The sequence below is a fragment of the Hordeum vulgare genome, chromosome 6H, assembly GCF_904849725.1.
Source record: "Hordeum vulgare subsp. vulgare chromosome 6H, MorexV3_pseudomolecules_assembly, whole genome shotgun sequence".
NCBI classification, from domain to species: domain Eukaryota; kingdom Viridiplantae; phylum Streptophyta; class Magnoliopsida; order Poales; family Poaceae; genus Hordeum; species Hordeum vulgare.
In genome coordinates, this window is record NC_058523.1 from 8796299 (window position 1) to 8822750 (window position 26452).

General features: G+C 45.0%; 1 protein-coding gene and 1 pseudogene across 1 annotated transcript; one reads left to right on the plus strand and one right to left on the minus strand.

Annotated features, from left to right (window-relative positions):
• The first annotated feature begins 1636 nt into the window (after positions 1-1636).
• On the plus strand, positions 1637-3775 carry LOC123404820. The gene is made up of 3 exons (XM_045098767.1): positions 1637-2022; positions 2105-2147; positions 3295-3775. The coding sequence occupies exons 1-3, from the start codon at positions 1768-1770 to the stop codon at positions 3429-3431; spliced, it is 435 nt and encodes a 144-aa protein (XP_044954702.1). The 5' UTR covers positions 1637-1767; the 3' UTR covers positions 3432-3775.
• A 3963-nt stretch (positions 3776-7738) lies between these two features.
• On the minus strand, positions 7739-21019 carry LOC123404873 (annotated as a pseudogene).
• Between the last annotated feature and the right edge of the window lie 5433 nt (positions 21020-26452).

A 26452-nucleotide genomic window follows, 5' to 3' on the forward strand; every position in this document is an offset into this window, starting at 1 on the left:
ACCTTAGCGTGGCAGGCCACACACTCGGTAGCCCGAGTGGGTTGGTCGAACCGAACCTTTAGTATTTTGACATTCTAAACTTGGAGGAGGTCCTAAAAAACTAAACTTGAAAAACATGGTTTTATTAAAGAAAAATAGTTTCAAAATCACAAAGCCACGCTTTCAAAACAAAGTAGTATCATGAACCATCCCAAAGCAGCAATCATAACAAGAGATTAGATGCACTCCAACACTACACTATAGTGCAACTATTAAGCTTCATAGAAAGGAGCCTTGTGGTGCAATGTGGCTTGGGGCCTACTTGTCGCCTGTGTTGTAAGCAAGCTAAAAGTGACACAAATAGAGAAAGTCCCACGAACGAATAGTAACACAACAAAGTGTGCGACAATTTATATGTGCTTATGAAGATGAGCAAACCGAAGAAAACAAATATATAATCCAAAAGAAAAACGTTTGTATAGTATCACGGGGACAAAAACAATTTACTAATAAAAAATGGCACAGAGTTAAGATGATACTTTTGGTCCGAGCCGCCAAGATATCATAGGCGTGCCAAAAACTCATTTGTTATGACATGGGTGCTACAACTACAAATAATCAAGATCAATTTCTTTACCCGACATTCTAGTGTCTGGGTCCTTATTATAGGTTGTTGTTTTTTTGGTTTATATCTAATCCGTAGGTGTTAGCATGTCTTTTTGTGTCTTGCAGGTGTCATCGTAAATGTTTTCACCATGATCTCAATCTCCTCCATTGCGAACTAACTTGTTGTTGGATGCTTAGGGGGACAAGGTATCTCCAGCCCACCAGGATTTAAGCCCTCTATTTGACATCGATGCTCCCATTTTTCTGAATTTATTTTAGTCTTTTCGGCTATGTTCGTTCAGTAGGAGAAGATGTTTCCATCGACTGCAAGACGCGTGTGATGATTTTGTTAATCTCAAAATGCTATGTTGGCTCAGGCTGTCAAAGGTGTTCATATGGTTAGGGTATTGATGCATGCGTTTATAGGGTTGAGTATACACTTGTGTATATGAGCTGTGTTAAAAAAATCTCCTCCTCCATCGCCCCTTTTGCCTGTTGGTTGTCTCTTGTTTGGCAAGAGTTACGATTCTTAATCATTCTCAACCTCTCATTCAAATCGAGAAACGAACACACACCCTTGAATCTTGCGGAGTGCATCATGTCGTAGAAGAACTTTCACTTGGCAAGACAATCGAGCAAACATAGATCGTTCTTTTATTACCATTTTCGATGGTATTATGTGTGGTCAACTGCTATTTTTTTTATCTCAATTGTATTTGTGTCATTTCGGGAAAAAATGTTCATCAGAAAACCTCGACCGACCGAAATTTACACCCTATGTAAATAGGCTCAAATTATTTTGGAACTCAAATGACTATTACTCTTGAATAAACTCAAACTGAATTTGAACTCAAAAGGTTTATGCAAAATAAAATAAAATCAATTTAAAACTAAAACCATGCCACTCATGCTGAATCAGACGGGCTATTATTTCTGCAAGGATCTAGTAAAATTCATTCAAAGTCAAAGTTGTTCCAAAATTGGGACTGTTTTTTTTTAGGACTTTGCAAACTAGAGTGTAGCGAGCGGCCCAGTTCAACCGAAGCAAGCCAGCCCACTCGACGGCATTCTCCCCTCCGGCAAGCCCCGCGCGAAACCCTAGCCAGCCCCGCCGGCCGCCGCCGCCGCCGCTCCCCTACCGTCCGCGCTCCTCTCTCGAGGCCACCCCGGACACCAACGCTCATGGCGCAGAGGGCCGCGGGCGCGCTTCTCCGGCGGTCCCTGGGGCTCGCGCCGCCCACAGCCCCGAGGGCCCTGAGCACCAGCGCCGCGGCGGCGGAGGGAGAGGCGGCGGCGGCGGCCAAGGCGAAGAGGAGCAAGAAGAAGAACCTGTTCGACGTGGTGCAGTTCCTGCCGGACTGGGGCGTCGGCTACAGGGTCGCCAAGACCACCTGGCGCGACGTCTCCTACCAGATCACCAAGATCAACCTCTACAAGGTCGCCATCCTTCTCGCTCGAAATTAGTCTCTTGTGTCCATCTCCCTAACTTTGTTGTGGCTTTGTGATCTACTGTATGTAGGATGGCCGCCACGGGAAGGCGTGGGGGATTCGGCACAAGGCCGGTGAGTCGCCGCTCTCTCCCCTGCTTAATGTTGCCCCCCCCCCCCCCCCCCCCCCCCCCCCTGATTGATTAGTGAGGCGATGCGCGGCTTGAAGATCGATTGTCGATGTGATGTTCTTGAATGAATGATGCCCATTAATTGGTAGTTTGGTTGAGTGTGAGAGATTCGACAAGGTCGTAGGTGGAATGGTAGTTTGGCCTCTGGATGGGAGACTACTTATGATGAGCATCGATATGTGCAGTTGCTCGAATAAATTTGGTTATGCTTGACCATTCTGATTTCGGGTGACATTGTCAAGGTGGTTTGTAGCTGTCTTGATTAGTTAGTTTGATATTATGCAGTGCAGTGAGTTTAGGGCTTTAGGCAAGGCAGTGATAGATTTCCTCGCTCATATACTTGATGTGGATATCCTACGTGACTTACAATTCCTAGCTGTGCATACTGTAGAGTGTTGACTGTAGTGTATGGTACATTTCCTGGGGCGTCGTAATGTCTTACCAAGTATAGCAACTGCATGAAGATACTCGACAACAACAAAAACTAGTACACGTGACAGCTTAATCAGGTTTTAATGGATGCATGACTTATAATCGGTACGATTTTCAACATCTCTAACACATCATTCCTGACAAGTAACTAACCACTACCGTGTTAATGTTACACGGGTGATATGATTTCTGCACTAGCTTAGATGTTATATAAATTCTGATTAAGTGATTAGTATGAAACTTCATGTCTTATGTGCCTCTCTTTCATTAACATGGAAGATTCTACACCAACTTCTTTGAATTAGACAGGCAGAGATGATATTGCCTCCAAAAGGAAAAAAATAAATTGTTTGCTCTGTTTTATGTTCAGTGCTGTGCCAAAATATTCAGTTGTTTGCTGCCCCAGTTACCCCAAGCTATTTTCTTTTTCTTTTTCATATATGTCAATACCAGATAGATAGAAGGCGGTATTAACTGCCCTTTGATCATGTTTTCATGTTTGCGCTTAGTGAGTCAGAAGGCATACTCATGTTCCCAAACCATGTAGAAACATGCTACACACATAGAACTTAACATAGCTGAAATAAGTAACCGATGCCAGGATTATTTTCACCGGGTAAGGGATTCCTCACTTCAGCTGATCTATGTTTCTCTTGCAGGTGTGCAAGTGGCCGACGCCCCGATAAAACTCAGCGGAGTTAACAAGCGTGGTTGGAAGTACATAAAGGCATCACAGAAGACGGTGCAGGATATCCCTGCAGCAGAGACACCAGCCGCTGCCGCTGCCACTGCCTAATTTGTTACGGGCTAGAGCATTTGGAAGGTGGCAAAACTTGTTCATGTAGAAGTTAGCATTGAACTGTTCAGACGGTTGGTTGATTTGCCATCTCCACTCTTTCATAGTTTCCATGCTTTCCAGGGTTTTAGGCAAGGGTTTTCGTGTGACCGGCCCGGATTGCCATGTCGTCCACGCTTTGTTGTCGAAGCTAAAGATGATGTAGCCGTTGAAATATTTTGTTTTGTATTTTACATTTTTGCAGTGCCTCATTTCCATCAGAAACAAGCGTGTCACCTCAACATTAGTTTGGTTGGGTGGATCTCATGCACTAATAAAAGTTGATCGTTGCTCTGTTTTTTTTTAACAAGGATTCTTGCGCTGTTAAGACTCTGGAACAGGGCAGCAATTAACATATCTGTTTCTTCATGCACTTTAGAGTGACGATTATCTGAAGTGACCCACGAGAGTTTCTGGCTCTAAACGATCATCTTTGCTGCAGACCATTTGCTTGGTTTACCATTACCATGGCCATGTATTGCCCATATACAGATAAATATCGACAGTTTATACTGAGTTTTGGCAAAGAATTCATCACTCCTGCTCGTGAAAACGTTGATCTAATCAAAGTCAATCAAGGCCTGAAATGTACTCCCTTTGTCCCAAAATATCTGTCTTAACTTTATACTAGCTCTAGTATAAATTTATACTAAGCTTAAGACACTTATACACTTATTTTGAACGGAGGAAGTATATAACTCCGAACTTCGTTCAGTAAACAACATCCATCACCAAACGTGGTAGCAACATGGACGACCTCAGCATTACGTAGATCTTTCTCGTCGAATTTAGAATTTAGCTCATCTATCGACGCCCACTCAGTAATACAACATCACAATAATTCAGAACGAAACACACATATAAGGAACAACCTTATATGTGTGTTTCGTTCTGAATTATTGTGATGTAAACACACATATAAGGAACAACCGGCGATGCGAAATCAGTAATGCATGCATACAAATGTGGGTCCCACACGACTATGCATTGGCGATGTGAATGAATGACATGACGGTTCCATCCAAACATAGTCGTTCTGAATTTAGCTCTGTATACCTAGTTCAATCTCGTTACCGGCAAGTCTCTTTACTCGTTCCGTAATACAAGATCTCGTGACTAACTCCTTAATCACATTGCTTGCAAGGCTTATTGTGATGTCGTATTACTGAGTGGGTCCCGAGATACCTCACCGTCACACGGAGTGACAAATTTCAGTCTTGATCCATGCCAACCCAACAGACACCTTCGGAGATACCTGTAAAGCACCTTTATAGTCACCCAATAACGTTGCGACGTTTGATACACACAAGGTATTCCTTCGGTGTCTGGGAGTTGCATGATCTCATGATCATAGGAACAGATACATTGACATGCAGAAAACAGTAGCAACAAACTGACACGATCATATGCTACGTTTATAGTTTGGGTCTTGTCCATCACATCATTCTCCTAATGATTTGATCCCGTCATCAAGTGACAACACTTGTCTATGGCTAGGAAAACTTAACCATCCTTGATCAACAAGCTAGTCAACTAGAGGCTGGCAAGGGACATTGTTTTGTCTATATATCCACACATGCATTTATGTTTCGATTCAATACAATTATAGCACGGATAATAAATGATTATCTTGAAACAGGAAATATAATAATAACTATTTTATTATTGCCTCTTGGGCATATTTCTAACAAGATGAAACCCACATTAGCCGACGTGATCACTTTGTATGACGAGTAGCAGCAACGGTACCGGAACAAGATATGTGATTACCTGCGTCGCCGGATAGCCACCCTGCTAGGTTAACCACTAGCACGAAAACAACGGTAGTTCGTACGATGCCGCCGCAAGAGAGGGAAATGAGGGGGAAGCGGGATGCGGTACCTAAGAGCGCTGGAGGTTCACGAGGGTGCCGCGCATGCTGCCGGACGAGATTGCCGACGACAAAATCGCCGCCGCCAATATCCATAGAGGTCGTAAATAACCTCAACTAGGGTACCGCATGAATGATGGAGCTGCGTGAATTATAGAGCTCTATGAATTATGGAGCGGCAGGTCATACGTAGGGTTTGGATATGAACTATATAGGGCTTGGATATGGGCTACAACGGGCTAGACAAAAAACTGACGGGGGTAAAGAATACCCCTCCGAAATTGAGTTAGGGGGAGTAGAGAAGCAGGGCTACAGGGAGTGTAGCGAGCAATGGATTATGGTGGTGCTTATTTAGAGGGACTAGACTAAAAAAGTCCCTTTTAGTTCGTAGGTAAAGAAACATGAGGGACTTTTCCTTAAGGGACTAGAAAAAGACTCTACTGGAGGGACTTTTTTGTTTAGTCCCTGGGACTAAAAAAAGTCTAGTCCCTTGAAAAGAAACACCACCTATGTAGCCTCGCCTCGTGATTTGATTTTATCGCAGGCAGTACGGACAAGGCACGACAATCGAATCTTTGACCCGATCGACATGTTTTTTCAAGTCATCAATGATGAACAATGATCAACAACATTCCAATACAAACGCATGCTAACATCACACACATACGCACCCAAGGCATGATACATATGCGCTGACCGCAACAACGAAAAGCGAATCGTGGACTTCAAGACGACGCCTTTAGATAGGATACGACACCGAAGTGTCGCCACCGTCCGATTCAAGGATCACAGTTTTCCTTGGAGCAGCACGAGGGCGATGGGAGCCGCGGCAACGCCTTCAAGAAGGGAACGAGCTTCATCGCCACCGATCTGTCCGAAGATAGAGCAGGTTTTCACCCTAATCAACACTCACCGCCATCGATCGCCACACCGAGGCTACCATCCGACCCACACGACCATGGCCACTAGGCAGCATCAAGCCACATGCTTTGCTCACAAACACCGCACAACCACTTCCAGAGCCCCCATCCCAGCGTCCAAGACCTTGACACCACCACACCCGAGATCTGCCGCTACCCCAACCAAAGAGATGAGCAAAAAGGACCCACCTTTTCCACCCCTGGGCAGCCCTAGCGCCGAGACCCAAAGGCCGCCCAAAACTGGCCTCCATCGACTCGTCCTGCAACACCGGGCGCGAGACGAGGTAGGTCCTGTGGCAACGTTTGCGAGACGAGGCCGGTCAATACTACACCTGCGCGAGACGAGCTCGGTCCTACACACGTGAACAAGATGAGCTCGGTCCTGCCACGTCGGACGCGAGACGGGCGATGGACCGCTGCTCAGAGCGAGCCAACCCTTTGACATAAGTAGTGCCCAAACGACGAGGAGATGAAGCGAAGGTCGACACGGTCCAATCGTAGACAAGCCGACGCCGGAGTAAAACCGATCGTCACCGCGGGCAGAGCTGCCGTGTAACGCCGCGTCACTGAGAGGCCACCGCTCCGGCGTTGAACCTCCCCGTGTCGCCGCCCATGGTCGGAGCAACAGCCGCACCAGGCTGCTGCCCAACCCGCGCCGTCCACCCGGATATCGATGCCAGATCCAAGCCGCTGGGCACGCATCCGCCGCCACCCGCCACCACGGCCGGTCAACCTCCACCGCGCCGCTCCCCGCACCAACTCAAGAGGAGTGACGCCCGCTGAGAAGACCTCCTTCATGCCACCCCGCATCCCCTGCCACCGCCGACCCCCGCCACTCGGAGGGCCAGATTCGGCGAAGTAGCGACCGCATCCGCCCCCCAAGGCCGTGCTTGGTTCGCCGTTTATTTACCGTATTAAATACAGGTGTATAAAAAATATCGGTATAACTTACAGATCCATAGTTATTTTCTGACGGAAAGCAAAACGACGGATGGACATCCGTATTTTTCTTACCAGTGTAATTAGCAGCAAAACAACAATCCAAACAAGGCCCAAGTGCGCACGTCCAGCACGCCATCCGCCACGTCACCGTCGTACACTTCTCTGACGCTCCATCACACTGCCGCTCCCGTTGTCTAGCGCGACACCCCGACCCAGTCGCCTCGGTCCGCTCCGAGCCTGCTGAGTGAGAGGGTGAGATCTCCCCGCCGGTGACCAGGCTTCGCCTGGCGGTGGCGAGGGGAGAGAAGGAGAGGGAGGGGGGACCCGGCGGCAGCTAGGGTTTCCCCCCCTCCCCCGCCCGGTGGCGCGTGCGGGGCGACCCGGGAGGAGGAGTGCCTGTTTTTCCTGTCTAGGATACTGTAGCTTTACATGCGAGACGCGTCATTACCATCCCAAATGATTTTGTGAGGGATCTAGGTGCAGAAGTAGAATCAATACACCTATACATAGTTATAGATGAGACATAAGCAAGTCAATCATTGTGTTCCAGTATGTGGCATAGTTGCTGTCAATTTGATGTACTCGGCTTTGATCTTCTTCAGCATCACGACTACATCGCGCATCACCATCCTTTGATCAGGCAAGTCGTGGGAGCAGTGCAATCCTAACTCAAAGACCGACACAAGAAAACCATCATCCGAGCTGCTACTAGAAATAGAAGGGGAGTGCGTGGAACTCAGCTAGCTGAGATTTTCTATGATCTCATTCACATAATGTCATTGTATTTTGTATTTGGCTTGTTTGTTTTCTTTAGCCCATCATTTTATTGTTTTGGGTTGACATATCATATTTTTGGTTGTTGCTGCTATGCATATCCATCTAACCGGCCTAATAACTATTCGTTTGGTTCTTGTTGTTGCATTGATGCATCTTTCAAAAAAGAAATCGCTGATAGAGAAAAAAAAGAATAAACAAAAAAAGTTACGTAATAGCTTGTTAGCTTCAACTACTCTGACCACTAAAGATTCTTGTACAAAGAAGTAATGTGTCCTTATTATACGAATTGTGATGTAATAATTTGTTTTTTCTTAGTAAAAAACAACTTGATTCTAGTTTTTCCATGTAGTTGCTGCACAAATAAGATTTGCAGTTGTGACCCGCCTATGAATACTTGCAGTTGCGACCCGACTATGAATACTTACAATTACGACCCGACTATGAATACTTGCAATTACGACTCGACCGTGAATACTTGCAATTACGACTCGACCGTGAATACTTGCAATTGCGACCCGACTATGAATATTTACAATTGCGACATGACTTTGAATATTTGCAGTTGCGATGAGACTTCGAATACTTGCACTTGCGACCCGACTTTGAATACTCGCAGTTGCGACCCGACTTCGAATACATGCAGTTGCTATCCGACTTTGAATACTTGCAGTTGCGACCCGACTTTAAATACTTGTAATTGCAACTAACCCCTCAAAGAAAATACGTGAAAATTTGTGACCACTTTCGTTAGTATAGTAAAAGAAATTGCAGTTGCGACTCTGCCTTAGAAATTATAATGTGCCCACCTTTGAAAAAACCAAGAAAAAAAAAGTGTGGTAGCCGGATGGACGAAAAAAATGTGATGAGACACTTGGATAAAAAATACGAAACAAATAAATAATTACCATTTTAATCTACAAAATAAGGCATGCATCAAAAAGCTCCTCAGTAAGATATAACTATTATTTTTGAGCCCCTTACAAACACTATTTAGAGAAAAAATCCACCCACATCTTACTCTTAACCTTTATATCTGAAAAATAAGCTTGGCGAAAATAAAAAATAAAAATAAAAATGAGCCTGCAAAACTAAAAAAAATAAAAAAGCTTCCTTATTAACTAAAATTTTCATAAAAAAATGATTTTAAGTGCTTTCAACAACCATAGAAACAGAAAAAAAACATAGATATAAAAATATTTGACACGCAACAAAAGCATATTAAACAGAAATATTATTTGATTCGTCAATTTAAAAAATAACAAGAAGCAAAGTTTCTCCCTTGTCGATGGCAGCTAGTCTTTTGGTCAAATAAAAAATATACCACCACTCCACCGCTGCGACGGGCCACAGGAAAATGAAACCTACACGGCCTCGAGCAAATGCAGTAAAACAGGCTGACACCACACTACTGCAACACTATTCGGCTCAAAGAAAATGCAAATCGACAACATCTGACAGATGATAAAAGTGAATGAGACCAAAACGAAAACTCAGCCAAACCGAAATAGAAGAGCCTTGCAGTAGCTGGCCATCAACGACTTGGACGAGCTCAGATGGAAATGCATGATAGACCCACTCCCTAAGGGTTAGTTGTGCGCCGAACATACCATCAGTGGGTCTCCTTGCCGTGAACACTTCAAGGAGCATAATTTTCCATAACTGAATACGTCGCTCTTCCGCGATGCTTTTCCAAGAGACCCGTACTCTCCTCAATAGAACATATACAAAAACTGAACCAAAAGTACTCAACCATATTGTTTAGGTGGAGACTAATCTATAAATGGTTTGCAAAGTGGCTAGTCAAACAAGATGACAAGAGTTAGCTACTTAGGTACCTGGTGCCATGCATGTACCCCACTGTTCCCGGCATGCTCGCACATGTCATAGACTTGTCCTCTATAATGAACCTTGCAATGCCAAAGTCCGCCACATGCGCTGTCATATCCTCGTCAAATAACACATTGCTAGGTTTCAAGCCACAGTGCAAGATAAGTTCACAATGCTCATGGTGCAAATAATTCATTGCCATCGAGACGTCGAGCATGATGCCGTAGTCTCTCAAGGAACCCTTTTTCGAGAAAACGCAAAAGACTTTTACGGTTCATTGTATTGAAAAAAAGGGTTTTAGTACAATCCTCCTAGGAAGCATATTTACAAGATGAACACATGCACACTAATGGACATCCCATGTTTGTGGCAAGATGGCCCGGAGCCCCAAGGCGCCCGCTCTGGCCCAGAGGCCGGCCTCTTCCTTAATCGTAGCCGCCAGGGAGGTAACCGACGGTGTTGCACCCTCAAACACGCATCCGTTGCGATGCTTCCAAATCATCCAAGGGACGAGCAAAGCAACGGAAGCCAATCCCTTGTGCATAGGCCTAGGGATGTCGTGTCGTGCAGAGCACCACCAGTCGTGGAGAGTGGCATCGTTGTTGGGCAGCGGGCAGGAGAGGCGCAGCCATGAGAGGATCTCGTGAAAGGGCATTCCAGGAGAAGATGATGAATCGTCTCCGGAGCCTGATCGCAAAGAGGGCAGCGCTGTGGGTGCGGCAGGTTGCGCCTCGCGAGGCGGTCGGCCGTCCAGCACCGATCGAGGTTGGCGAGCCAGTGGAAGAAGCGCACCCGAGGCGGTGCCCAGCACTTCCAGGTAAGTTTCCAAGCTTGGCATCTTGCGGAGCCATGAAAAGTGGCGAGGTATGCGGACTTGGCGGAGTACTCGCCGTTCACGGTCCACTTCCAGCGAATGCTGTCTGGTGCGTCAGTGAGGACAGTTCCGGCGAGCATGTGCCAGAGGCGCAGGTATTCTCCAATCTCCGGGATGCCCATCATGCCGTGAATTTCCGCAGCCCATTGGTTCACTTGAAGGCCGTCCGCAACAGTTCTTGACTTGCGACGCCGTTTGGGGATGAGATCAAAAAGGAGAGGCGCGATCTCTCGGATTGCACGTCCGTTGATCCATCGGTCCTCCCAGAACAGGGCGCGCTGGCCATTGCCGATAGCCATGGTGGTAGAGGCGAAGAAGAGCGCGCGCTCCTCGGGCGCGAAGTGCAGGTCAAGGCCGCTCCAGGCCCTGCCAACATCGACTCGGCTGAGCCACTGCCACCGCATGCGAAGGGCGAGGCCAGTGCGCTCGAGGTCGTGAACACCGAGGCCCCCAAACTGGATAGGCCGGCAGACGCGCCGCCAGTTGACATGACAATTGCCTCCGTGGGCCTCGGCGCGGCCAGCCCAGAGAAATCCTCTCTCAATCTTCTCCAAGAGTTTGATGGTCTTCTTTAGCGGCGCAAGCACAAGGAGCTGATGAATGGGGATCACGCTCAAGACAGGCTTGGCGAAAGCAAGGCGGCCGGCTTTGTTCATGAGCCAGGCCTTCCAGGAGGGCAGCTTCCCAGCGACCTTATCGACGACGAGTTGCAGTTGGGCAGCCGTGGGGCGATGCAGCGTGAGCGGGATGCCCAAGTAAGTAAGCGGGAAGTCGACGATGGGGCAGCCCAGGTGCGCGACAACATGAGCAGCGTCCTCGGTGTCGTAGCGGATGAGGGCCGCAGCGCTCTTCTGGAAGTTCACGTGCAGGCGAGAGGCGCGTCCAAAGAGCTGCAGAATCTCCTTCACCGCCGCGATATCGTCCGGCGAGGGGTGGCACAGAAGAATTACGTCGTCGGCGTAGAGGGATATGGCGGGGATGGCGCGACGCGGATGCAGCTGCTGCATGACTCAGAGCTCGACCGCGCGATGAAAGAGCCTGCCCAACGTATCCACAACAAGGACGAAGAGCTGCGGGGAGACTGGATCACCTTGGCGCAGTCCACGGCGGTGCCAAATCGCTGGTCCAGGGTTGCCGTTGAGGAGAACCTTGTTGCTGGCCGACGACAGGAGAAGGGCGATCCAACCAAGGAAGCGGTTGCCGAAGCCATGGCATCGCAGCACCTCGAATAGGAAGGGCCATGAGACGGAGTCGAAAGCCCGTGCCAAGTCAAGTTTCAGCAGCACGCGAGGGGCACCCAGCTGATGCAATAGCCGTGCGGATTGATGCACTAGGATGAAGTTGTCGTGAAGACTTCGCCCGGGGATGAACGCGTTTTGGACCTTGCTGACGAGGTTGTTGAGCCTGGGGCTAGGCGGAGCGAAAGCAGCTTGGCCAGGACCTTGGCGACGATGTGAATTAGGCTTATGGGCCTATAATCACCCAGGCCAGTGGCCTCGGCGCGCTTGGGGAGGAGCGTGATCAGCGCCTGGTTAAGGCAACTAAACCCTCGTCCACGCAACGCGTAAATCTGGTCGAAGACGCATCGGAGGTCATGCTTGATGATCTGCCAGCAGGATCGGAGGAACTCCACAGTAAAGCCGTCGGGGCCGGGCGCCTTGCGGGACGGCATGCTTTTGATGGCTTGCCAAATCTCATCCTCGCTGAATGGCGCGTCAAGATCTGCCAGGTTTGAGGGCCCGATGAATTGTGACAGGCTAATGGTGCAGTCACGCTGCATGCCCGTCCCAATCCGGCTGTCAAAGTGCCCGAAAGTGGCCGCGGCCATGCCGGTAGGATCGGTGATAGCGGCGCCGTCGACAGAGATGCCATGTATCTCTCAAGGAACCCTAGGTGCCATGAACTCTGAGATCGGTGCAGGAGTGTCTCCAAGTTTCCATTCGACATGTACTGGAGCACTAGTGCTCTGAAGTCCAGATTTGAACATGTATTGAGTACCTTTATCAGATTGCGGTGCCCCGCCATGCGAAGCACTCGACATTCGGCATCAAAACTTCGAATGGCTTGCTCCAGCTGCATGTCAAGAACTTTTATTGCAACCACCAAACCACTCAATTGGCTCTTGAATACTTGAGAGTGGATTTTTAGCACCCGGGTGCCTAGGCACCCTCTATGAACAGTAATATCAAAACAAATAGAATTTTTTTTGAAACTTTGCAAGATCAAAGATGATCTAACTTTTGCTTGCAAGTTTTCGTGCCAAAAAAAGATTTGAGGAGTTCTATGGAGGAAAACCTTTCTAGTACTTCAAATTTTGAGCTCTTTTAGCACTGAAATCTGAGACTTGTTCGTACACCTTTCTCTACATGATATTTTGGCATGAAAACTTGTAAGAACCTACAAAGTTTGACCATCTTATATGTTGCAAAGTTTCAGATTTTTTTAAAACTTTTTTTCTATTTTTTTGATTTTACTGTTCATAGAGGGTGCCTAGGCACCCGGGTTCTGTTACACCTTTCTCTTGAATACTTTCCCAAAGCTTCCAGACCCTAAGATGTTATCTTCACTGAAACCATTGGTAGCACGAACGAGCTCATGATAGGAGACTATCGGATGTCCTATGACATCAGTTGGATCAGCAAAAACCATGTCTTCTCCCTTGTTAAGTTTCTTTCTGAACCATATGTATAGTGAAATGACAATGGCGCCAACAGCTAGTGTGAGCGTTGGGAGTAGAATTTGTAGGAAGTGCTTGTCACTTGAACGAGGTATGTCAAGGCATGTCGAAAATTGTAGGCGTGCAGCACCACATAGCCCAACATTCCCAATCAAAGATTGCAACGTGAGGTTTGAGAAAACACCACCCTCGGGTATTGTACCTACTAGACTATTGAATGAGAGGTTCAAGGTAGTCAAGTAGGTCAAATTGGCAAGGAACGTGGGAATGGTACCAGAGAGGTTGTTAAATGAGAGGTCTAATGATGCTAAGCTTTTTAAATTTTGTAGTGGGCTAGGAATTGAACCTTTGAAGAAGGTATGTGATAGATTTAAGTAGATTAACATGTTAAGTTGTCCGAGTGATTCCGGGATGCTTCCTATCAAGAAGTTGGAAGAAAGGTCCATTCAATATGTTTTTTTTTTAGACGTGAAAGGCAGGCGCTCTGCCCATTTTATATAGAAGGAAAAAAGGGGAAAAACAATGTACAAGAGTTACATACAAGCTTACAAACTTCGGCCGACACTGCACCAGTAAAGGAATTATTTAGAGATCAAGTATGAGAAGTTTATCTAGGTGGAAAAAGCATAGAGGTATCATTGAACTTAGCTGGTTACTCGACAAGTCGATCTCTTCTAACAAACTAAGATTACCAAAGCTGCTTGGTATAGAGCCTGATAATTTGTTTGCACGGAGAGAAACTCGTTCTAGACTCTTGAGCATGCCCATTTGTGTTGGTATAGGTCCTAACATGTAATTGTTGGAGAGATCAAGAAATACAAGATTCTCCAACATCGTGATAGATTCTGGGACTGGCCCGGTGAGTAGGTTCTCACTAAGATCCATCCATACAAGGCTGCTTATGTTTGAAAATTGTACTGGAAGTCCACCTGTTAACTGGTTTCCAAATGCACTGAAATCGTATAATCGTGAACTGAGGTTTCCCACAAGACTAGGCAGGACGCCTGTGAAAGAATTAGCTCCTATTATAAGGACTTGGAGTTGTCTGCATTGGGAAAGAGCTGACAAGAAGTCTAGGTTCCCCTCTAAATGGTTACGTGCCAAAAGAAGCGTGTTCAAAGCTGCATTTTTTCCAAGTGTTGTTGGTACTTGACCGGACAACTGATTATTATCCAAAGTTAGAACAGACAATTTGGATAAGTTACTGAGGAAAGCCGGGATTTCACCAGTCAATTGATTGGATGAAATACCTAGAGCCGGGAGATCCTGCATTAGAGATAATTCTTGTGGAATCTCCCCTGTTAGGTTGCCAAAGTCGAGTGCTAGCGTAGTAAGACCGGTGAGATTGCTAAGAGCAGTTGGGATCGAACCCACAAGGTTATTAGAACCCAATCGAAGAACTTTCAGGTTTGGCAATTTGGCTAGCCATGTTGGCACAACATCTACAAAAGAATTTCCAGCCAAAGAAATTCTTTGCAGGTACTGGCATGTTGCAAGCCCCGATGGGAACCGACCAACAAAATTGTTATTACCTAGGTCGATAACTTGCAAGATTTTTGGGAGACTAAACCTTTGATTGGTGGGAAACATCCCGGTTAGTCTATAGTTTCCTGCGATTGCAAGAACATGCAACTTGGACATGTTGTACATGGCTTGTGGTACCACGCCAGAGAGTTGATTCACATGCAGGGCCAAGATCTCAAGCATGGATAGAGATGCAATGCGATGGATTGTGGTATAGGACCTGAAAGGCTGTTATTCCCCAAATAGACTTCTCTCAAAGAGGGTGTGCTGTTGAACAAATGCGGTGGTATTTGGCCACTCAAGTCATTTACGGCCAGACTTCTATGGTTTCTTCTTTTCTGTGGATAAGATACTTGTGAAGAATCCTCCTAAAGAAAAAGCTACTGTGCCAATGGAGACTGAAGGGGGGAGCTCCCCAAAGAGAGCTCGGACTAATGATAATATTCATCCTGAAGGACAAAATGTTTCATCATCTAATATGGGGGAGTCTTCGACACCTCGAAACATGTTAGGAGGAAAAGACATGCAAAACAGGAAGAACATGAATTTAGATACTATTCAGGAAAATGAGGAAAAAGATAATATGTTTGATAATAGTGAAGAGATGCAGTCTGAGGAGGAGAGTGAAGAAGTTGATAATATGTTGCTTATTGATTTTATGGCTGCGGAGGCAGAAAAAAAAGCACGAGCAGGATAAAGAGAAATAAATAAATGAGGAGATATCTTATGAAAAAACTGTGATTAACTCGATGCAAATTGTGCCAAGCCCTATGGTCAACAGGAAATTCTCATCCTATTTGGATGCTTGTGTGGGAGAACTTACTGTCACTGAATTGGAGGATCATGAAAAATCTAGTGAGGAAAAGGATCAATGCTACTTTGTACAGTCCCCTGCTGAATCTAGTGAACTTGTGGATGTTATCCCTACTCCTCCTGTTATAGAGGAAGTGCAAGTCCGCTTCAGCAAAAGGACAGCTGGTGTCAACATGGAACATATGGGAGATAAAGCTGAAAAGATGGCGAAAAAAAGGAACTTACAAGGTAATGAATCCCTGTCTGGTAACTCCTTTGATGTGCTTTCAAATTTGGAAATTATTTCCACTGCTTCGCAAATGGGAGTTAATATTCCCGATGATAACTTTGCGGTGATTGATGTTATGAGAGAACTTGAGAAATCCAGAGTAAATATAGCGAAGAAACTTAGTGAAAATGAAAAACAGCAGGAAAATGTGCTGTTAATAACTAATGCAGCAGGAGAATCTTCTCCACTTGACACATCCTGGGGAGAAGAAGGAGAAATAGATGAAGAGGGTTTTAAAACTGTCAAATCTAGAAAAAAAGAAAGAAGAAAGGTTAATGTGGTGATATCTAAACCTATAACTAGAAGTCAAAATCTGAAAATGAGTGAAGTTGCAGGTAAGACCATGGATCCTGGTAAACCTGGCAATAAAAATCAATCCCCAAAACATAGGAAAAAATGATTTGTCTCTTTTGGTACTGTAGGAGGATTGAAAAGAGAGGTATGTCTACTTACTTGACTGATTTGATCAGGGATTTTAAACTTGACTTTATTGGGATTCAAGAAACGATGAAAAAAGACTTTTCCTCTAAGTTCTTGAGGACAGTTGACCCTGGTGATAATTTTTGCTGGAATTGGATTCCAGCAGTAGGGAAGTCTGGGGGGATTTTGTGCGGTATTAAGAATAATTATTTTGATGTGAAGAACTGTGTTGCTGGTAAATATATCATGAAGATAGAAATATGGGATAAATTCTCAAAATTTGATTGCTGTATTATGACAGTGTATGGGTCTGCTCATGAAGAAAATAAAATAGAATTCCTTGCTGAATTGTCCAATATGTGTAGCAATACTTCGTACCCTTACATCATCGGAGGGGACTTTAATATACTGAGATTTTCCAATGAGAAAAATAAAAAAACTAAGCTGAGTCATTCCTCTGACTTGTTCAATTCCATTATCAATACCTTGTCCCTAAGAGAAGTTGATATGACGGGTGGGCAATACACCTGGTCTAATAATCAACAGAATCCTACCTTAGAGAAATTGGACAGGGTGCTAATGTCCAACTCTTGGGAATGTAAATTTCCTTTTACTTTTGTTAGAAAGATTGTAAGAGAGACTTCAGACCATTGCCCATTGATCCTGAATACAGATGACAATATTCCTATTGCTCCGATAAATAGAGGATTCAAGTTTGATTTGAATTGGTTACAACATCCTGACTTTTTAAATCTGGTGGCCAAAATTTGGCTGAGACCTGTTGGCTCTAGGAATCCTATTGATATTATAAATATCAAACTAAAAATATTTAAATGCTTCTTTAAAGGCTGGGGTTCGAATAATTTTGGTAAAACAAGAATTAGAAGAAAATGGCTGAGAGAGGAGCTTGGATATTTGGAAAAGCTGCAAGAAACTGATGCTTTGTCACTTGAGCTATATTGCAAGAAAGTAGAACTTTCGGTAGAACTGAATAATCTACTAATGGAAGAGGAAATATCATGGTTACAGAAATCTCATGGAAACTGGTTGCTTAAAGGTGATAGTAATACTGGATACTTTCATAGGATTGTCAATGGGAGGAGGAGAAGAAATACTATTATCTCACTAAGTTGCGATGATGCGGTTATTGAAGGAACTAAAGATATCCTTAAGCATGCCACAAATTTTTATAAAGATCTTTTTGGCCCAGCCCCCGGAAATATGTGTGGGGAAATATGTGTGGGATAAATTGTAATATGTGGAAAGAGAAAGAGAGGTTGAAAGAGATAGACAACTTTATCTTACTAAGGCCATTCTCGGATACGGAGATTAAAAATGCTTTGTTTTCTATAAAACATAATAAAGCCCCAGGGCCTGATAACATTCCAATTGAATTCTTTCAATACTGTTGGGGAGTGGTTAAGGATGATGTGAAAACTCTGTTTGACTGGTTTTATGATAACAAATTGGATGTAGAAAGATTAAACTATGGAGTGATTACACTGTTGCCTAAGATAGTTGGTGCGGATTAGATACAACAATTTAGACCTATATGCCTTCTTAGATGCATTTACAAGCTAATCACGAAAGTTCTTACCATCAGACTCGAGCCTTTTGTTGATACTTTGTTTAGTAGAAATCAGAATGCTTTTATTAGGAGCAGGGATATTATGGATGGGGTTTTGTCACTTCATGAGATCATGCATTACTCATACGCTCGTAAGCAGCATGGAATAGTTCTTAAACTTGACTTTGAAAAAGCTTATGATAAAGTAAACTGGGAGTTTCTTCTAGAATGCCATAATAAAAGGGATTTCAACCCAAAGTGGGTTGGGTGGATTAGAAAATTTTTAGAGGGAGGCACTGTGAGTGAAAATTAATGATGAGGTGGGAGAATATTTCCAGAGCGCCAAAGGGGTGAGACATGGTGATCCCCTCTCTCCATTCCTGTTTAACCTGGTGGCTGACTGTTTAACTAAAATGGTGCTTAAGGCACAAGAAAATTGCCTTTTTAAGGGTTTGGCTGCTGATTTGATAGAGCACGAAGTTGCTATACTGCAATATGTAGATGATACCATACTTTGTTTTGTAGATAATCCCAGAGATGCATTAAACATTAAACTGTTGTTATATCTGTTTGAAATTATGTTAGGTTTGAAAATCAATTTTTTGAAAAGCGAGATTTTCTCAATTGGAGCGGACGATGATACTATGAGAAGATATGCTGAGATGTTTAATTGTGAGATTGGAATCTTCCCTATAAGATACTTAGGGGTTCGTGTCAGCTATGCTGGCCTTAAAGGAACTGACTGGCTTTTTGTTGATGACAAATTTGTTAGACATGGTGAATCCTGGATTAGTGAAAATCTCTCTAGCGGGGCCAGACTCATCAAAGTTAATGCTGTGCTTTCTCACATTCCTTCCTACTATATGTCTATGTTCTTGATTAAGAAATCAACCTTGGAAAGGTGGGATAAACCTAGAAGAAAGTTCTTTTGGCATCGCAATGGAAAAAAGAGAGGTTATCATATGGTGAAATGGGGGAGAGTGTGTAGATCGAAAGCGAAAGGTGGGCTGGGAGTGAAGGATCTGGGAAAGCAGAATATTAGCTTGCAAACTAAATGGTGGTGGAAGTTAGAGAAAAGAGAAGGATTATGGCAGGATATTGTGAAAGCCAAATACTTAAGAAAATCTTCTGTTGCTTTGGTTAAACAAAAAACCAATGACTCCCCATGCTGGAAAGCTCTCTTAAAAGTAAAAGACTGCTATATGGCTGGTAGAGGTATTCAAGTCAACAATGGTAATATTGCAAATTTATGGTTGGATGACCTCGGGGATAAATACACTTTGAAAGATAAATATCCTGATCTTTTTGAGATATGTGTAGATGAATATTGTACAGTGGATAAAATTAGAGACATGGACCCCTTTACTTCTTTTAGAAGAAGGATGCCTAATGAGCTACTTCTGAAGTGGAATGAGCTTAAAGAATATGTGTCGGGGAAGATTAAAAGAGATGTAGGTGATGAAATTTACTGGAAATTAGATAGTTCTCAGGAATATATTACGAAATCTATGTATCGCTGGCTAGAGAGAAATCTAGCTCGATCCAATCATAATTGGATTTGGGACTCGAAGATACTTCTGAAAATCCAATTTTTTATGTGGCAATTGTGTCAAGATGCCATACTTACTAGAGATAACTTGAAAAAAAGACAATGGCAGGGGAATCCCTCTTATTCCTTTTGTGAACAAATGGAATCTACTCAACACTTGATGTTTTTATGTCCTGTTGCCAGGGTAGTTTGGAGAACTGTGGGTGCAATGCTGGGTACTAAATGTGTGCCTAATTCTATGTGGCAATATTATGCTTGGATCAATACTTTCTGACCTTCTTGTGATAATACTTACACTGTTGGACTTGCGGCAATATGTTGGGCAATCTGGCTTGCTCGTAATCGTGCGAACTTTGAGAAAAAATGGATCAACAATCCTTTTGAAATTGTGTTCACAACATGCTCTTTCATGAAATATTGGGCTGGTTTGCAGAAGCCGGAGATGGTCGAGGTGATCAAGAAAGGAGCTGACATGCTGAAGGTCAATGCATCACAGATGCTACTTCTATGTGGACCACCTACATAGGATTTCAGGGAGGAGAACGATGAAGAAGATAAGTGGGAAGAATGGTGAGATTTCTGATGAATTGCAAAAAGCGGGTCTGAGGGCGATGAAGATGCTCATGCTGTTGAGTTGCATCTTCGTAGTGTCTTTTGTTGTGATGACCCCTGTGTGGTCGATACTCAGTGCTGGTAGTTTCTGGTTGTGCGTTGCCTGGTAGTGTCTGTATGCGATACTTGGTGGTACTTTCTTCTTTCTCTGTTCTGGCGAGTTTGGGTGATACCAGGTTTTCGCCCCATAGTCTTGCGTTCCTGATGACTTGCGCAGATGGTGGGTTTCCTGGTATTGCCCCGAACTCGCTTCTCCCTCTTTCCCTCTATCTGTTTCGGCTGGAAACAATGTATTTCCATTATGCTTTATAATGAAAAGGGGAGAAGCCCGATTCGATTTTTTTTTACGGCCAGACTAATCCTTGTGAGGTTGTGCATATGTAGCAGCATCTCAGGAGGGATCTGACCAGAGAGCCTGTTGAAACCCAGATGGAGGAACTCGAGTCACGCGAGGTTCCCTAGGGCAGCAGGTATGGCATCTGAGAGGCTATTGCCTCTAACAATGAGATGTCTAAGACGATGGAGCCTGCCAAGCTCTGCTGGAATGGAGCCCGTGAGGTTGGTGTTGGCGAGGTTGAGGACGGAGAGGAAAGAGAGATTACCGATGTGCGGCGACACGGACCCATTGAGAGGCGTGTTCGGCAGCCATAGAGCGGTGATCCGTTGTCTATGTCGGCCGCACGAGACGCCGACCCAGTGGCAGAAGGACCTATTGGTCGTCCAGTTATCGGCAAGGATGCGAAGAGGGTCGGCGAGCTGGGCTTTGAAGGCAAGCAGGGCGGCGAGGTCATCGGTGTCTCCGCCCTTGCTCCTGGCCGGGGTGGGAGAAGAAGAAGATGAGACGGTCGAGAGTAGTAGTACGAGTATGAAGAAGGAAGTAGTGCGGATGAACCATGGTAGAGAGGCCATTGAGCTAGGTGTGGACTGTGGAGTGGACCGCGAGACTGATGAGTAGTGGTGTGATAGCGAGTGACGGATTATGTAGCCTCGCACGCAGTGAGGACACGATACGACAATCGAATCTTGACCCGATCGACGTGGTTTTTCAAGTCAGTCAAGACCGCCATAAACGAACCCTGCAACAGGACTACTTGTCCATCGTCATTTAACACATCGCGGCCACAAAATTGGTTAGGTCATTTGAACCGTAATAGCATACTAAACTGGTCGGAATAGATCAAAATTATGAGAAATAATGAGTTCCCCGTAACCGGACCCCGGGGTTCCCAAAACGTTCAGATCACAGCGGAAACCAAAATTAGTGACTAATAGCATACAAAACTGGCCGGAATACGCCAATGCTGCGAGTTATGATGAGTTCTCCGTAACCGGACCTCGGGGTTCCCAAAACGTTCGGATCGCAGCAGGACCCAAAATCAGTGACTAATATCATACAAAACTCGTCAGAATAGGCCAGAACTGCGAGTTTTGTTGAGTTCCCCGTAACCGGACTCCGGGGTTCCTGAAACGTTCAGATCACACACGGACCCAAAATCAGTGACTAATAGGATAGAAAACTGGTCGTAATAGGCGAAAACTACGGGTTTTGACGAGTTCTCCGTAACCAGACCCCGGGGTTCCCGAAACGTTCGGATCGCTGGAGGACCCAAAATCAGTGACTAATAACATACAAACCTGCTGAGAATAGGCTAAAACTGCGGGTTTTGAAGAGTTCTCCGTAACCGGACCCCGGGGTTTCCGAAATGTTCGGATCGCAGCGGGACCCAAAATAAGTGAGTAATAGCATACAAAACTGGCGAATAGACCAAAACTGGAGTTTTGACGAGTTATCCGTAACCGAACCTCGGGGTTCTCGAAACGTTCGGATCGCAGTGGGACCCAAAATCAGTGATTAATATCATACAAAACTCGCGAGAATAGGCCAAAACTGCCAGTTTTTACGAGTTCTTCGTAACCGGATCCGAGTGTTCCCAAAACATTCATCTCACATCGGGACCCAAAATTAGTGTCTAATAGCATACAACACTCGCCGGAATAGGCCAAAATTGCGAGATTTGATGAGTTCCCCGTAACCGGACCGAGGGGTTCCCGAAACGTTCGGATCACAACGGGACCCAAAAACAGTGACTAATGACATACAAAACTGGCCGGAATAGGCCAAAGCTGTGAGTTTTGATGAGTTCCCCGTAACCGGACCCCGGAGTTTCCAAAATGTTCGGATCGCAGCAGGACCCAAAATCAGTGACTAGTAGCATTCAAACATGGCGAGAATAGGCTAAAAGTGCGAGTTTTCACGAGTTCCCCGTAACCGGACCCCGGGGTACCCAAAACGTTCGGACCGCAGCAGGACCCGAAATCAGTGACTAATAGCATACAAAAATGGCCGAAATTGGCAAAATTGCGAGTTTTTACGAGTTCTCCGTTACCGGACCCAAGGGTTCCCGAAACATTCGGATCACATCGGGGCCCAAAATTAGTGACTAGTAGCATACAAAACTGGCCGGAATAGGCCAAAATTGTGAGATTTGCTGAGTTACCTGTAACTAGACCCCGGGGTTCCCGAAACGTTCGGATCACTGTGGGACCCAAAATCAGTGACTAATAGCATGCAAAACTGACCGGAATAGGCCAAAGCTGCGATTTTTGGTGTGTTCCCCGTAACCAGACCCCGGGGTTCCCAAAACGTTTGGATCGCAGAAGGACCCAAAATCAGTGACTAATAGCATACAAAACTCGCCAGAATAGGCCAAAACTGCGAGTTTTGATGAGTTCCCCATAACTGGACCTGGGGTTCCCAAAACGTTCGGATCGCAGCAGGACCCAAAATCAGTGACTAATAGCATACAAAACTCGCGAGAATAGGCCAAAATTGCGAGTTTTGACGAGTTCCCCATAACCGGGCCCGGGGTCCGCGAAACGTTCAGATCACACCGGGACCCAAAATCAGTGACTAATAGCATAGAAAACTGGTCGTAATAGGCCAAAGCTGCGAGTTATGATGAGTTCTCTCTAACCGGACCCCGGGGTTCCCAAAACGTTCGGATCGCAGCAGGACCCAAAATCAGCGACTAATATCATACAAAACTCGCCAGAATAGGCCAGAACTGCGAGTTTTGTCAAGTTCCCCGTAACCGGGCCCCAGCGTTCCCGAAACGTTCGGATTACACCGGGACCCAAAATCAGTGACTAATAGCAAGAAAACTGGTCGTAATAGGTCAAAACTGCAGGTTTTGACGAGTTCTCCGTAACCGGACCCCGGGGTTCCCAAAACGTTTGGATCGTAGGAGGACCCAAAATCAGTGACTAATAGCATACAAAACTCGCCAGCATAGGCCAAAACTGCGAGTTTTGATGAGTTCCCCGTAACCAGACCCCGGGGGTTCCCGAAATGTTCGGATCACACCGGAACCGAAAATCAGTGACTAATAGCATAGAAAACTGGTCGTAATAGGCCAAAACTGCGGGTTTTGATGAGTTCTCCGTAACCGGACCCCGGGGTTCCCGAAACGTTCAGATCGCAGGAGGACCCAAAATCAGTGACTAATAGCATACAAACCTGACGAGAATAGGCTAAAACTGCGAGTTTTGACGAGTTCCCCGTAACCGGACCCCCGGGTTCCCGAAACGTTTGGATCACAGCGGGACCCAAAATAAGTGACACTATAGGAATCTGAGACTTTGCCGTCTGCGATGGCCGACGGCAAAGGGGGGAACCCGGACGACAAAGTCTTTGTCGTCCGTCAGCTGACAACAAACGAGACGGCAAAAATATATCCGGTGAAGAGGTTATTTGCCATCTGCTTTTGGAAGGCGGACGACAAAGAATCTTTGCCATGGGGGGGGGAGATGGCAAATAAAATGGGACGGCAGATCCGCAAACGCTCCCGTTAAGTGCTAATGGCAGGCTGCTGGGCCCACCTATTCTTTGCCGTCTGCCCTCCCTCACTTTGCCATCATACCCTCCCCTCGTTGCTGTCAGCCATGTTTGAGGCTGATGGCAAAGGGGGGCACCCAAACCCTCTCTCCCTCCACCTTTGCCGTCAGCCCCTTCCACCTTTGCCGTCAGCCCCTTGCCCCTTTGCCGTCAACCGTGTTGGAGGCCGACGGCAAAGGGGCACTCCCAGCATGCTTCAGCCAGGCTGTTTTCAGCCTTTGCCGTGTGCCGCAAGGCCTTTGCCGTCGGTGGGCGGACGACAAGGGCTCAAAACAGCCCCTGTTTATTTTATTTTCTATTATATCCAGCAATTTTCACAATAATCAGGATATATATATATATATATATATTTGACAGAAATAATAATTTGACAAAAATAATTTTATTTCCGTACTCATAACCATATTAAAATAACTTTCATCCATAATACATACATATTATGCAAGTTGCATCCGTAGCAAACCATATTTTTTTGAAGAAAAACTATAAGGGAAACCCCCACAACTAGTTTTTTTAAATAACAAGAACCCAAATTCGTGTCCGTGGGGACTTGAACCTGGGTGGCTGGGTTGTACATCCACTCCACTAGCCAAGTGAGCTAGGCTCACTTCCTTTAGCAAACCATATATTACACCAGTTTCATCCATCCATACAAAGTTTCATATATATCCATATACTACAATAGTTTCAATCCAAGCTTTCGTGAAGCCATGGTAGAAGAAACCAGATTCAAGCATTCCATCAATATAATCCAAGCTTCCCGTGAAGTGAATGTAATATGCAAAATGGCAAATAAGAAAGTTAGAAAAAGAAGACTAGATGAAGAAGAGAAGTATAGGTTATTTCGGAGAGAACTTAGCTAAGTATAGGCCATTTAATAGCTAAGTTAGGTGGAATAGGTCATCTTGGAGCTACATAGCCTTATTATGTCATTTAGGAGAGAACTTAGCTAAGTATAGGTCATTCTAGAGCTAACCTGGATAAAATATGTCATTTTGTAGCCAACTATGATTATTAAGCCATTTTGAGCTCATTATGTCATTTTGGAGCTAAATTAGTCATTTTAATGAGCTAACCAAGGTTCTTATGATGTTTTTACCTAACTAAGCTAATTATGTCATTTTGGAGGATAATTAGCTAAGTATGTCTTTGTTGGGGAAAATAAGCTACGTAGAAGAAGAAAGAGAAGAAGCAAGAAGAGAAGAAGAAGGAGAAGAAAAAGAAGAAGAAGAAGGAGGAGTGTAATTCCCCAAGTGTGTATCTTGCCATATATGGAACCTTCTCTATGTGGGTCCACCTTGTCATTGCAATGAGAGCATATGCATGTGTTATTTCATGTGTCACCTTGTCATGTTTCCTTTTGCATGCATGCATCCATTCATCCATGCCTATTGTGTTTGTTGCCTTGTGATGATATGTGATGGTGTGGTGTTATGTGAAATGATGTGAATGCATTTGAGAGTAGGAGAGACTATGTTGGTTGCACAAGGGTTTTGAAAACTTCCTCCTCTCTTTTATCTCAAGGTCAAGTTTCACTTGTTCCTTCCCTGTTTTAAAAATGCCCATGATTTAGGATATTTTGTGGTGGATGTGAAGTTATGTATTTGCTGTTTTGAATCTATATTTTAAAGGTGCAAATATTCCCAAAATAGATCATATAAATGCTGTTTTGTAAATATTTAATGCCTCCAAATATCCCTTTTCTATTTTTATTTCGAGGGTAGAGTATTCGACCCAATTTGTTGGTTTGCACGACGGGAGGTGAGAGTATACTCTCAAGTATTAGAAGCTGAATCTATCAGATTCAACCACACCTGAAAGATTAGTATCTGCAAGCACCATAATAACAACAAAGTAGCGAGTAACAGCAGTGTAACGAGCAATAGCAGCGGCAAGGAACAACAGTAGTGACAGCAGTAGCAAGTAGCAACAGTAGCAAGCGACAGTAGTAGCAACAGTAGTAGCAGCAGCAGCAGAACAAAACAAGTGACAGCAGTAGCAACAGTAGTGGCAGCAGCAGAACAAGACAAGTAACATCAGTAGCAACATTAGTAGCAGCAGAGCAAGACAAGTAACAACAGTAGTAGGACAAACTCGTAGGCAATGGGTCGGTGATTTGTTTGGATGATATTCATCATGCAACATCTATAACACGGAGAGATAAGTGTCTAGCTCCCGTTCGTCAATGTGATGTAGGCATGCATTCAGTGTGTCGTCATACGTGCTTAGGGAAAAGAACTTGCATGACATCTATTGTCCATCCCTCCCGTGGCAGCGGGGTCCAGAAGGAAACTACGGGATATTAAGGTTCTCCTTTTAATAAAGAACCGGATCAACGCATTAGCACTTGGGGAACACATGAACTCCTCAAACTATGATCATCACCGGGAGTGGTTCCGGTTATTGTCACTCCGGGGTTGCCGGATCATAACACATAGTAGGTAACT

What these genes read in the sequence shown, in the direction of transcription:
- LOC123404820 (XM_045098767.1), top strand. Translation starts at nt 1,768, where the DNA reads ATGGCGCAGAGGGCCGCGGGCGCGCTTCTCCGGCGGTCCCTGGGGCTC. An exon ending in CCAAGATCAACCTCTACAAG is followed by an intron (nt 2,023 to 2,104) that starts GTCGCCATCCTT and finishes TACTGTATGTAG; the next exon opens with GATGGCCGCCACGGGAAGGC. An exon ending in GGGGATTCGGCACAAGGCCG is followed by an intron (nt 2,148 to 3,294) that starts GTGAGTCGCCGC and finishes TTTCTCTTGCAG; the next exon opens with GTGTGCAAGTGGCCGACGCC.